This window comes from Aristolochia californica, unplaced genomic scaffold, assembly GCF_029961685.1.
Source record: "Aristolochia californica isolate CCGP_79_NKW_82.1479 unplaced genomic scaffold, dmAriCali1.0.hap1 SCAF_10, whole genome shotgun sequence".
In the NCBI taxonomy this organism is placed as follows: Eukaryota; Viridiplantae; Streptophyta; class Magnoliopsida; order Piperales; family Aristolochiaceae; genus Aristolochia; species Aristolochia californica.
In genome coordinates this window covers 35674765-35688564 of record NW_027181771.1, presented here as the reverse complement: position 1 = coordinate 35688564, position 13800 = coordinate 35674765, and the positions used below count along the sequence as shown (strand labels likewise).

General features: G+C 39.2%; 1 protein-coding gene across 4 annotated transcripts in view; it reads left to right on the top strand.

The window, feature by feature from the left end:
• The window catches only part of LOC137942648 (uncharacterized), a 39799-nt gene that overhangs the window by 12663 nt on the left and 13336 nt on the right, over nt 1-13800 (top strand). For all 4 annotated transcript variants that reach the window (XM_068788374.1, XM_068788375.1, XM_068788372.1 and 1 more), the window contains exon 8: nt 13651-13698. In XM_068788374.1, coding sequence (XP_068644475.1) covers nt 13651-13698 — 48 coding nt within the window. The remainder of the gene's footprint in view (nt 1-13650; nt 13699-13800) is intronic.

Below are 13800 nucleotides of genomic sequence, written 5' to 3'. Positions count from 1 at the left end.
GGAGATTATATTAGAGAAAAAGGCAAAAATACAAGAGGATGAGAAGTGGGTTATAAACAATTCAGACCATGGTGCAAGCTTGCTAGGATTGCATAAGCCACAATTGCCAAGATCTATGGAGTTCTTGCACCATCTCTTGAGTTTTGACTACTATAGAGTTGTGTGCTACTTCAAGGGGCAAAGAATCGCCTTTAGAACTGTTAAGCCTTGAAGGAGAACTTGTATTCTTCTGTGTTAAGTTTGTTTTAGCTAGGGGAGTCGAGTATGTGAGAGTGGTGGTGTCATTATGGTTTTTGCAAATTCTCCAGCATGTCGTATTCTAATGCAGTGACACTGATGCCATTGACATATGTGGTCTAATGAAGGCTTTGGAAGAAGTCTATTTCAAAAGTAACCAAGAGGCATACTGATCTGGAGCCTCTCTGCTGATGGAAAATTCTTGGTTGCATCCCGCTATGAAAAATTAACCTTGCAATTCCCTAATAACTACCTTGCCACTGCTGCATGGTCCTTCTCCAGTGTGCCAAAAATTCAGTTCTCCATCCGGAGTGCCCTTCGTGGAAAATTCTCACTAGGACAGCCTGAACAAATTGTAGAAATATTGACCACATACTGCTACACTTCATGTTTTCTTGGAAAATTTGGAGCTTCTTCATTGATCTATTCAGATTATCACTTTGGAAGCCTCACACTTACTATTGCTTCGTCAATATGTGCTCCAAGAGTCCATTTCCATTGCTGGGTTCTATCATGCTCATTGTTAGGAATCAGACGCCCTAATTCAATACTAATGAGAGCAATAATAATCGCAGAAGAAGAAATGATCAAGCACGGAAAAACACAAGATTTATACAGGTTTGCCTCAAGGTGAGACTATGTCCTGCTTCCTCCGCTGCAATAATTCACTATGATGATGAAGTAGTTTACAAGAGAAATCGCGTACCAACTCAGCGTAAGGCATTAATTAGGCTCCACATCTGTTAACTCAAGGCATACGCTGTTTTTGTGCCATCGGAGATATGGGGAGGGAGACAACAGAGATGGTTCAAACAATGTTTCTCGCCTTGGAAAGTTGTTGCTGAGAAGGCTCTATCCCATGTGACTAATTGGCTTTGCTACCCTTGATTTGTTTGAGGAAATTAGTGAAGTAATTAGGAGCAATTGGTTTCAGGTTGCTAGCCTTTCTCATTCTAAAAGGCAGTACCAAATTGAGAGAGGAACCACTTAATCATGAGCTTATCAAACTTAATTTTGGTGGATCTTCTATAGGCAACCCGAGACCTTTTGGTTTTGGTGGGATATTCCGAAACTCTAACAATGTTGTGCTAGCCTCTTTTGTTGGACCTTTAGGCATCACCAATTCAACAATGGCAGAGCTCCAAGCCTTAAGACATGGATTAAAACATTCAGAGACCATTTCATTGGAAGATTTCACGTTGAAGGTGACCCCAAAAATGTCATCAACTTGTGCTTAGGCAACAACCGACAACCTTGGCATCTTGGGACTGTTTTCATGAAATTCAAGATCTTTTTAAGGATATTGTATCCATTTGGCCTATATTCCTAGATCAGCAAATAGTGCTGCTGATTCTCTTGCTAGAGAAGGGTTACCCTCCAATCACTCACTGTAAGGGCCTTATTTGATGTATTTTAAGCCTTTGGGGCTTTTTTTAAAGGAACGCAACCTTTCTAAAAAAAAAGGTTGTGTGCACCTATTAGAAAAAGTTCTAGGTTCTTTTGATTTTATATGCAACATGGAGTCATTGCCTTAAGTCTTCCAACTAGATGTGGCAATTTTACCCAATTAGCTATTCTACCATTTTACCCATTTGTAACGTGGGGATATGAAATAATATCCTTAATCATGTTAGGTTGTGTACCATTACCCTTTTACTTGCATAATGGATTGAGTATGAGTAAAGATCGTGTATACTTGATGACCTGTTTTCCTGAGTATAGAGAAGGGTAGTTTTCTAATTTTTACCTTTTTTGGTAAGGGCAAAAAGTAATCTCTTTACGTAGTAGATGATTTAACATAGTAAAAATAGCTATATGTTTGATCGACATTTTTTAAAATCTCAAAGATTTCATTTTTTATAATGTAATACTTATAAAAAAGTTATGTAATATTTATATATTTATATTATGTTATTTAATATTTTCAAAATATTAATTTACGCTTTTGTCTTTTTGCACTCATGTAATCGGGTAAAACAAAAAACAAAATGTAATGAAACACCTGTCAATTAATTTCTCCAAGACGAAGGTAATAATCAGAGATCGATTTTCATTTTTTGATCCCCTCATTTCTTCCCGATGCACATATATAAATGGTTAAGTTATATGTTATAGAAAATTACAATAATACCCTTATAGTTCATAAATACAAATATACGATAACATCCCCCCTCAAATTGATGTTGGTAAGTTAACCAACAACAAGTTGCCAACCAAAAATTGATGCCGCTGCCGAGTCATTGCTTTGGTGAAGACATCGACCACTTGAAGATCCGAAGAAATGTAAGGAAGAGATATCACCTGACTATCCAAGGTATCTTGGATAGAATGACAATCAACCTCAATGTGTTTGGTGCGTTTATGGAAAACAGGGTTGGCAATCTGAATAGCACTAGTGTTATTAGCATGAAGAGGGGTAGAAGTAGTCTAAGGGAACTCAAGCTCCTCAAGAAGACCGCGTAACCATACAATCTCAGAACAAGCAGTAGACATGGTACGATACTCGGCCTCAGTAGAGGATTTAGAAACACGATCTTGTTTCTTATATCTCCAAGAAATTAAGGCATCACCTAAAAACATACACCAACCCGTAGTAGATCGACGTGTATCCGAAGACCCAACCCAATCAGCATCACTATAAGCAATAAGTTGAAGAGAGGAGCCTGTAGGAAAGAATAACCCACGAGTAGGAGAACTTCGAAAATAGCTGATGATGCGTCGAACTGCAGCAATATGGAGATGACGAGGAGCAATATGGAGATGACGAGGAGAGGACATAAGTTGACTGGCCTGATAAACGACATAGGAGATATCAGGGCGAGTAGTGGTCAAGTAGATGAGATTCCCAACCAGGTCCCCTTCCATCTTTCTTGTATTTGACATTTACCTCCATAGGAGTATCAACAAAAGAAGTGTCCTCCAAACCAACCAAGGTAATAATATCTTGAATATACTTATGCTGGTTTAAGAAAATACCATTGGCCCGATGATGGACTTCCAGTCTTAAGAAGTATGTGAGCTGGCCAAGATCTTTCATATGGAAAGTGGCATGCAACAACTGTTGAACCTTAGTAATCAAACCACAGTCAGTGCCAGTAATGATAATATCACCAACATAAACCAAGATAAGGAGTATACCCGATGCCGACTTGTAGAAGAAGAGAGACGAATCATACTGACTTTGTGTAAACCTAAAGGTAAGAAGCATATTGCGAAACTTCTCAAACCAAGCCCGGGGAGCTTGCTTGAATCCATATAGAGAACGTCATGAGGAGGAGAAGTAGTCATACCACAGGGAAGCTTCATGTAGATTTCTTCTTGAAGATCACCGTGAAGAAAGGCGTTCTTCACATTCATCTGATGCAGTTGCCACGACTGGGCAGCAATAATAACTAAGATAGTACAAACTGTGGTCATTTTGGCAACAGGGGCAAATGTATCCTCATAATCAATCCCATATTCCTGTTGCCCAGAGCTATTAGGCGAGCTTTGTACCGATCCAAAGAGACATCAGAGCGAAGTTTTACAGAGAAAACCCATTTACTCCCAAGAGGCTTAAATGTAGGGGGTCAAGGAACAATATCCCAAGTGTGATTCTCCTCAAGTGTTCAGAGTTCTATTTGTATTGCATTCTGCCAACTCACATGTTCCATGGCCTGTTTGTAACAAGTGGGAATGGAAATAGAGGATAAAGTAGCCACATGAGAGACAATGGAGGAGAAACCATACCAATTAGGGGGCCGAGAAGAGCGAGTAGACCGGCGAAGAGTGGTGGAAGCTGGAGCAGGAGTAGGAACAGGTGCCAGGATCGTGAAGAGGCACAGAGGAAGTGGAACCAGACTCATGTCTACTACGTCTTCCATACACAAAACCAGGTTTGAACCTTTCCACAATTGTCGGAGAATCATAAAAGCTAGGTAGAAGAGATAAAGATGCAGATGGCAACTCAACATGAGATGGAAAGAAATATTGATTTTAAAAGAAAACCACATTCCTAGAAACACGTATACGACGAGCATGTGGATCATAACTAACATAACCCTTTTGAGGTATTGCATAACCAAGAAAAACACACTTAACAGATTGAGCTGGAAAGTTTATGTCGTTCATGAGCAGGGAGATGCACAAAACAAACATAACCAAATGTTAGAAGATCAAAATATGAAGGAGAATGGCCAAATAACTTAAAGAAGGGAGAAACATGATGTAATGTAGGAGAAGGTAAGCGATTGATCAAATGAACTGAAGTAGAAAGCGCTTCACACCACGAATGAGAAGGAACAAATGATTGAAGTAAAAGGGTTCTTACCACATTAAGAAGGTGACGATTTTTTCGCTTAGCAACACCATTTTGTTGCAGTGTCGAAGGACAAGAGCGCTGAGAGACGATCCTTTTACTTTGAAGAAAGTCCTGTAACTCATTAGACATGTATTCGTCGCCAGAATCAGAGCGCAAGACCTTGATGCTGGCAGAGAATTGAGTCTCAAGAAGCGCAAGAAAACACTTAAATACTAGAAAAACTTCGGCCTTAGCCCGTAGGAAGTAAACCCAAATAAAACGACTACAATCATTAATAAAAGTAACAAAGTACTTGTAATGCGCATGAGAAACAACAAGTGTAATCCCCCAAACATTAGTATGAATAATATCGAAACATTGTAAGGCATGAGATGCATGATGAGGAAAAGCTAGAACTTTACTTTTGCCAAGTTTGCATGATGGACATTCAAAAGAAAGATCAAGAGAAGAACATGCTTTATGTCCCAATAAACCAGAATTAAATAACTTACGAAGTACATCGGAGTTTGGTTGCCTAGACGTCTATGCCACATCTTAGGTCCAGAACCAGCAACATTACATGCAAAGGAAAGGAAAGAAAAACTAAGACTAATGATAGAAGGAAAAACATAAAGAGGAAAGTGTCGTCCCACTTTAGGCCCCTTCGCGATCATCATCCCTGACACTTGATCCTGCACAACACAACCAGATTGAGAGAAATGGCCATTACAATTATTATCAACCAATTGACCAACAAAAATAAGTTTTGTAGAGAGGTCAGAAGACATAAAAACATCAGTTAAGGAAGAGTACAGATCACCAACAGCATTGATAGTTAGAGAACTGCCATCAGTAGTGTTAATTTTTAGATTTCCATCATAATTTTTGACATTGGAAAGAGAAACAACAGTATTGGTCATATGGTTAGAAGCTCCAGAGTCAAAATACCACGGGTTAGAAGAAACTTTATGATTACCTGAGAGCCCAAAAGTAGAGAATGCAAAAATGATCATCTGTTGTACCATCTCAGGAGTGAGTATGTTCGGGTTTGCTGAGGTTGTAGGGGCATGGATAGGAACAACCGGCGAGGCAGCAAGCAATGCAGTAGAACTAGAGGCACCAGCGGAGGCATGATAAGCAATACCCTGCTTCCTTTCAGGTCGAATGGGGTAGGCAGAGATGATATGACCCTGTTTCTTGTAGTAGTTATAGAACTTCTTAGGGCAATCCCGAGGAATATGGCCAAAACCTTTACAACTAAAGCATTGAACAACACGCATATCTCTTCCCTTATTCCTCAATGGAGAGACTTCCTTGTGTGAAATTAGCCATCTCATACTCCAATTGAAAACGCTAAGCCGTGTTGTCTTGATGGTAAACCTTGTTGAGGTAATTCCACATGTCAGCCGCATTTTTATAAGGCCTCAGATTGAGAACAAAGTGAGGTTCAACGGAGCCAAGGATCCAGGTCATGACTCTAGCATCCTTGACTTTCCACTTGGACAAAACCTCGACCTCTCGAGGTACGGGATTACACCCATCTATATGACCCCCCATCACTCTTTTCCCATAACAAATAAACGAAATTGAAATTCCCAGGAAGTTTAATTTTTACCCGTGAAACGAATAGAGAATGAGTCTAACCTATTAGATGACATGATAAGAAATTCTTGAGGGAACTGTAGTGAAAGAGTAGCCAATTGTATTGGTACCAACATGCTGTATAGCGAACAAGAGTCCAAAATTCAATCCAACAATTAAAAGACCAACAGCTGCAATAGCTAACCAGCAGCTATGGGCAAATAGGACTTGAAAACAGAGGGGAGCACAAGGCCAACAAATTGTAGCTATATTCCACAGTCTGGAGTTTTTTTTTTTCCTGCAGTGTAAACCCTAAACTCTAAACAAAAAAATCGAGGTTCGCTCACGCGCTCTGGCCTGTCTCCACTCTCCTCAGGTCCTAGGCGGCGACCATAGCAGCCTCCATTTCTGTCACTCTCTCTTGTCCCTCGCATCGCCTTATATCTCCCTACAAACTATCAAGAGCGCCTCCGAGATCCACATCAAAACGAGCCTTTGAAATGAGAACCTCAACAACAACCAAAAAACCCGAGCCTCCGAAATCCACTGCAAAACGCAGATGACGCTGCAAGACCCTCCGAAATCCAAGTGTAAACCGAGAACCTAACTCATAGAGGTACCTCCGAAATCCATTGCAAGACCTAGATGACGGTGCAAGTCCCTTTGAAATCCACTACAAACTGATAACCGAGAACCTAGATCCGAGATACGACGAACTGAGAAAGAGGGGGAAGATAACTCACCTTTGAGAGCACCAAAAGTGTCGAAGGATTACTCAGATGGCGCCGATTATCTCCAAACAAAGCTCTGATACCATGCCAATTAATTTCTCCAAGACGAAGGTAATAAACAGAGATTGCTTTTTTTTTTTTTTTTATCCCCTCATTTCTTCCCGATGCACATATATAAACGCTTAAGTTATATGTTACCGAAAATTACAATAATGCCCGTATAGTTCATAAATACAAATATACGATAACAACACCCTCATGCCAAATGGAACACATCAAGAAGTAGGTATTAGGGAATTGGAATAGACAGCAAAGCAACATCTGCATGTTTCAAGTTTTACTTGTGGTTTGATTCTCCCAAGCTTACGAAAAGGTTAGGATCAGTATTTGACCTACTCATTGTCACCCCTATATTTAGTCATTTTGAATTGTTTGAGGGCTTTTCAATTGCCTTCTGAATCACTGAACACTTTTTCGTTTTTAGTTTGTATGGAATAGCCAGTCTTCTTGCATGTTTTCAATTTATTAACCTAAAATATTGTCAACTTTTGTTTACTCTTCATTTTCAAGAAAAATGTGATGCCAAGCATTTTCTTCCTTTTTTTTTTTGCTTTCTCTTTAGATTTATAACAAGTGTAACTATTCAAGACTTTACTCATTCTTGGATTGCAGTAGATAAATATTAACAAGACCCTTGACAGAAATTTAGAGGAAATAATCATAACAATTTTTCAGGAATTGATGAACCTACATATCTTGGCCTCCCTCTTTTCAACAGCTGAGTTGATATGCATCTTTGAAACCCTGTCATCGAAAGCCAGCAGACCCACTTTTCAACCTGGAAAGGGAAGTTAATCTTCAAGGCTGGAAGACTCACATTGATCAATGCTTGTATTGCAGGCATTCCTGCCTATTACCTTTCTTTTCTCCACTGCCCAGTAAAGGTCACCAAAGAAATTGAGAAAATTATGAAAAATCTTATTTGAAAAGGCTTTGCAGTTGGTTTTAAGCATCACTTAGTAAAGTGATCTGATGTCTGTGAAGAGAAGTGGGATGGTGTGCTGGGTACCAGGAGGATTTTGGAGTGAAATAAGGCTTTCTTAACCAAATGGTGCTGGAGAATCAGCTGGTGCAGTAATCTTCCCTGGATCCCTTTTATTATGCACAAACTTGGGAAAGTTAATGAGCCATGGCATCTCCGTAATGGCTGCCCCAACAGCCTTTCTCCCCTTTGGAGTACATCCTTACGGGTTTCACCCTCTTCACCCGGAATATCAGATTCTTCCCTGGCGCCAATGACAGAACTTTGTTCTGGCAGCATATTTGATGTACTCCCCTCAAAGAGCAAGCAATTCCCTACACTTTTCTTGCTTGTTAGACACCCAAATGCCTCTCTTTCAACATTCTCGTCGATGACGCGTTTCATGACATCAATGGGAGTCTTCTTTTTCACCAGAATTTTTATGATGAGGAAGGTATCGAGGTCAGCAACATTCTGGATCAGCTTAGCAAGGTTTTCATCCACCAAAACCACCCTGATAAACTTTGTCTGGTGCCACACTGCAAATGGGAACTTCTTTGTCATTTCTTGCTATGCTCTGCTGCTAAAGGGCATCTAGCCCTGCCCCCTTAGCATGCTGGGCTGCCTAAGGTTAAAATTTTCTTATGGAGTGCTCGTTACTGGAAAATCCTCACCAGAGACAACCTTATTCACCGGGGTTCACAAATTTCCTAGCCGTTCTTGTCCCCTTTGCTAGCAAGCTGACGAGGACATTGATCATCTTATCCTTCATTGTTGATTCTCTTGCTATGTATGGAGCTTCTTTTTCAACAAGTTCAAGATTTCTGGATGTATTCCAGATTGTCTCCACTCGCTCACCCTTCTCAGCGCTGGCCTCATACTCCCTCGGTTCCGCCACATCATATTCTAGGCATGTCTTATCTTTATTCCCTGGAACATCTGGTTTGAGCGGAACTTGAGAATCTTTCGAAACTCCTCATCCTCCTGACTTATGGTCACGGAAAAATTGCTCTCTCAACTTGTTTCTTGGCTTCGATCCCTTGAAGCCTTTGAGGAGGTTAGATCAGCTGCTATCCGACGTGACTGGCTTTAAGGTTCTCGCCTCTCCCACCCAAGACCTGCCAAGATCGTTTTCTGTAAACCTCCCATTTTTGGCAGCATTAAACTCAACTTTGATTGGTCCTTTATTGGCAAACCAGGCCCCTCTAGTTTTAGTAGCATTTTCAAAGACGCTCTCAGCTCTACTTTGGCTTCTTATGCTGGTCCTCTTGGTGTCTCCGTCTCCATCACAATGGAGTTTCAAGCTCTCCACTATGGTCTCTTGGTCTTAAAAAATAAATTCTGTGGTTGTCCCATCCATGTTGAAGGTGACTCGAGCTGTGTTATCAACTGGAGTGCTGGTTTGAAAGAGCCACGTGTCAATGGGATTGTTTTTTAGAAATTCAGGATCTTGCCAGATTTGTGGGATGTACTTGGAGTCATGTTCGTAGAGTGGCTAATGGTTTAGCTGAGACTCTTGCTAGAGAGGGGGTTTTCCTTCAATCTCTCTTTGTTAGGAGCCCCCTCCTTTGTTGTAATTGCCTTGGGATTTTAAAGAGAATTTCTCCTTTCTCAAAAAAATAAAAGGAACCGATGAACCAGACTGAATCAACTGTTTCGACCTGGAAAAATTGGAAACAAGGCACTCCCTGGTTCTAACAGTCTTAAACTCATGTTTCCAAGAAAGCAGCTAACTTGCTCTAGTGAGCTGCTTTGACCAATAAAAGGGTCAGGTTTGACCACACTAGGTGAGGTAACTGTTGAATTTATGGAAAAGAGTAAAACTTCATTGACTTGATTTAATCTGAGTACATGAACCCCTATTTATAATAGAGGAAAGTGGTATAGTCCAATTACAATTAAACTACCCTTGTCCCAATTACACCCAAACTCTAGCACTTAAAGATAAGTCTTAGCATAATTAAATAACTCAACATAATTAGAAGACTAACATAACTAAAACACCTTTAAATTGAGACTCTTGTAAAACTCCATCATATTAATTCTGGCTTTGTGACACTTCTTACTGTGAGAGTTCTGTAAGACCCTTCCATATCTTCTCTTCAACACTCCTCAAGCTGGAAGGTAATGGCAGTGATATCAGCTTGAACCAAATAACATAGATGTAGTAATAAGCTTCTCCATCACGGTGTCCCAACACCCGACACCAACTCTCAAGGTAGAAATGGGTGATAAAACATAAGTCAAAACCAAACTCAAAGGATTTCAAACAAATATAGTGATAATAATGACTAAAGTGGGTAATGTTTGTCATTCACAAGACGACGATAAAAGACCCACAGGTACCAATAAAAAGTCTCAATGGACTTAAACACCCATATAAATAAAAGTAACCAACCAAAGCAATGCTTGAAAAAGGTTTGGCCAAAGGGGTAATTGAGAGTCAAATAAAGGATAGTAGGTGTAAGTTTGCCAAATAACAATAATATGATAATGGGAATCAAAGGAAGATAGATGATGGGGCCACAATGTTCTTTATTCAATCTTCATCAGAATAACCAATGTTGACAATAGTCAGCAACTGATGAGTCCTTCTATAATAATGTCTCAGTCAAAGAGACACAATAGCAACAGCGGATATGGGCTTTTGTCCAAATAACATGTACCAAATAATGAAAGTCCTTAATAAGGACACATGAAATAATTTGCCGCAAGTCCATCCCTGAATAAGGAAACTTTAATACTTCTTGTTAAATTGGGTCCAAGGCCCTATCCCAAAATAACTAGTCAACTTAGAAAACCTCTTTACCAACTAATAAAATCAAGATCTTTGTACTCACTAATCTATGTGGGACTATTCCTTACCACTCCCCCTCACGTGTAGACCCTCTTTTGTGACTCTACAAGTGGATAATTTAGGAGTAGACAGTTTAGGTGTAGGACCTCTTTTGTAGCTCTACAAGTGGATAGTTTAGGTGTAGACCCTCTTTTGTGGCTCTACAAGTAGATAGTTTAGGTGCAGGCCCACATATGGATACCCACTCTGATACCATGTTAAGTTGGGTCCAAGGCCCATCCCAAAATGACTAGCCAACTTAGGAAACCTCTTTACCAACTAATAAACTCAAGATCTTTGTACTCACTAATCTATGTGGGACTATTCCTAAACACTTAGGAAACCTATTTGTGGGAAGATCCTCTGAGTGCCATGATTTATCAATGGGAGCAGTGTCTGAGTAGAGTTCCTTGTCTTCACCATCCAGACCAATCTTGTAAGACCATTTGTTTGATGAAAAGTCTATGGTGTTGTTCCCATTGATCAACATAACTTGGCCACCAACAATACCAGCAACAACTTTTTCGAACCTCGGACCATAGTTCGGTAAGCCAACTGTTGCACTCAATATTGAAATATAATTCTTTCCTTTCTTCAAATGGTGCTGAACTGGTGCTTCAAATACAAATTCGAAGGAATCATGGAGACGATACTGGGTGCCTACAAATCTTCCATTGACAAAGGCATGTAGACCATGTCCTGTAGTGTTTACATGAACCTTGGTATCCTGACTGAGTAGTGGGCTACCTTCTGCTATGTCGACACTTGTGGTGTACCACAAATAATCACTAGCATCCATAGTAGTTGAAACTTGCTCTAAGGAGTTTATTTGTAGTAAAATCAACCTTCTTTCCAGTGGCCACATCCTTGAACTGTTCAGCTTTCCATACCCATTTGATAGCTTCAGGTTGATTTTCGGCCTTATTGGCTTTCTTCACCATCATGGATGATTGAGTTGTAATCTTTGCAGTGTTGTGGACAACTTGCTTATAGTCAGGAAGAACACTAACAGACCAGCCAGGAAGATGATACTCATTTCCTTCAAAATAGACTGTGGCATCGGTCATGTTCACATTGCTAATGGTACATGTAATAGTTAGTGAAAGTTCCACTCCTCTGGAAAAACCGGGCAACAACATAAGCCACATCTTCTGCAGGCCTATGTGGGTCACTTGCTCCCCAATTCTTGTACCAGCCACTCCAGTTCTCAGTCCACATCATTGCAATGTTGGGAGTCTTTGGATTCCAGTTATCATAGTAGTAGCCATTGCATGTATTGATAAGTGGAGCTGGAGCATTGTCCTGCTGACACATGATCCATGGGATACCAAGGTTGTAGGATTCAGCAAGGGAAGCACACCACTTTACATATTTTGGAGATATCAATATCTCCAAAAATATAGCTCAGAATCACAAATGGTTTGTTAATCAAGAAACTAGACTCAAATATCTTTAATTTGATATCAAATTAAACATAAAAATATTCGTTCTTGTATCTTTTATGATCTCTTGATTCTCTTTATTCTGACAAGACCCTTGCTGACTCCACTACGAATATCTCCTTAAATATAGATCAAATTGACATGAAATTTTCTCCTTCTGAAACTAAACTTCAATACCTTTCATCTAGGTATAATTTCTGTTCATAAAGTTTACTTCTTTTGAGAAAAAGAATTTGACAGATTTTGGAATCTATAATCTGGCCGAACTATACTCTTTCTTCTTTGGTCAGCGACCATTGACTCTTCCAAGATCGATATCTCCATCTAGAAAACTCAGATTGAGAATTGGTTGAATAAGTAAGAAAAAAGACGTACACATCTTTCTTTGAATATATAATTCTTCCTATAAAGTCTTGTTCTTGATGGCATAATGCGGTTCTAAAGTTGAAGCTTTTTGTTGCTGCTCGAACCTCTCTTGCAATCTGATCTTTGCTGCTTCAAATATCAATTTCTCTTTGTAGAAAGTTTTTTCGTTGGAAAGTAAACTCAAATATCTTTCTGTCAATATATAATATGTAATATGAAAAGCTCAATGTAGAGGTGAAAACGCAAAACAAACATCGCGTATAGGGACTAAAAAGAGAAAAAAAGATAAATACGAACCTAAGCTGCCAAAGATAATAGATCAGAAAAGTATCACATTATCTCGATGGGTTGACCGAGTCAACTCATAGAACCTGCTCTGATACCATGTTGAGTTTATGGAAAAAAGAAAAACTTCATTGGCTTGATTTAATCTGAGTACATGAACCTCTATTTATAATAGAGAAAAGTAGTAGAGTCCAAGCATAATTAAATAACTCAACATAACGAGAAGACTTATATAACTAAAACATTTTTAAACTGAGACTCTTCTGTGAGACTCCTGTAAAACTCCACCATATTAATTCTGGCTCTGTGAGATTTCTTACTGTGAAATGTCCTATAAGAGTCTTCCGTATCTTCTCTTCAACAGTAACCCATACGTTCTCAAGAGGTGAAATTTTGTAATCAATAGTGCTCTTTGGAAGGCTCAAACTGGTGACTTCTCATCCAAGATAGTATGTGAAACCAATTTTATACATAAATAAAGCTACTGTTACTTGTGAACTATTTAGCCATTGGTTCAACCAGTATAGGATCCAGTTGAACTAAGTTTACCCAGAACTAATCAAACTAGAGGTTTAATAATGGTCCTGTTTTGCCATTTAAAAAAAAAAAGGGCTGCTTCAGGCTTTACAACATTGCATAATTGAACAAGCCATGCTAGAGTAATGTTTTCTTACTGTTTTTTATGCTCATTTTTTGATTCGTTTCAGAAGCAACAGCTAGGAGTAAAAGTTTTGTGGCATCTCACTTGTGGAAATTACAGAGACCCCTAATTAAATTTTCTTCTTTCGGTTCTAAATTTTATCTTTAAATTTTTTATAAATTTTTAAATGAACTGGTTATGTTGTCCTGAAGCCTGTTTTATCATCTAACAGCAAAACCCAAATGTCTGCCAGGACAGAACTTCATAAAGATCTTGTCAGGTGACATCCTTAATCTACCTATCAACTGGATTTGTAACTTTTTTTATCGTGAAAAGATAAGTACAACTTATGTGTCATGCCACCATCCTTAACGAGCATATT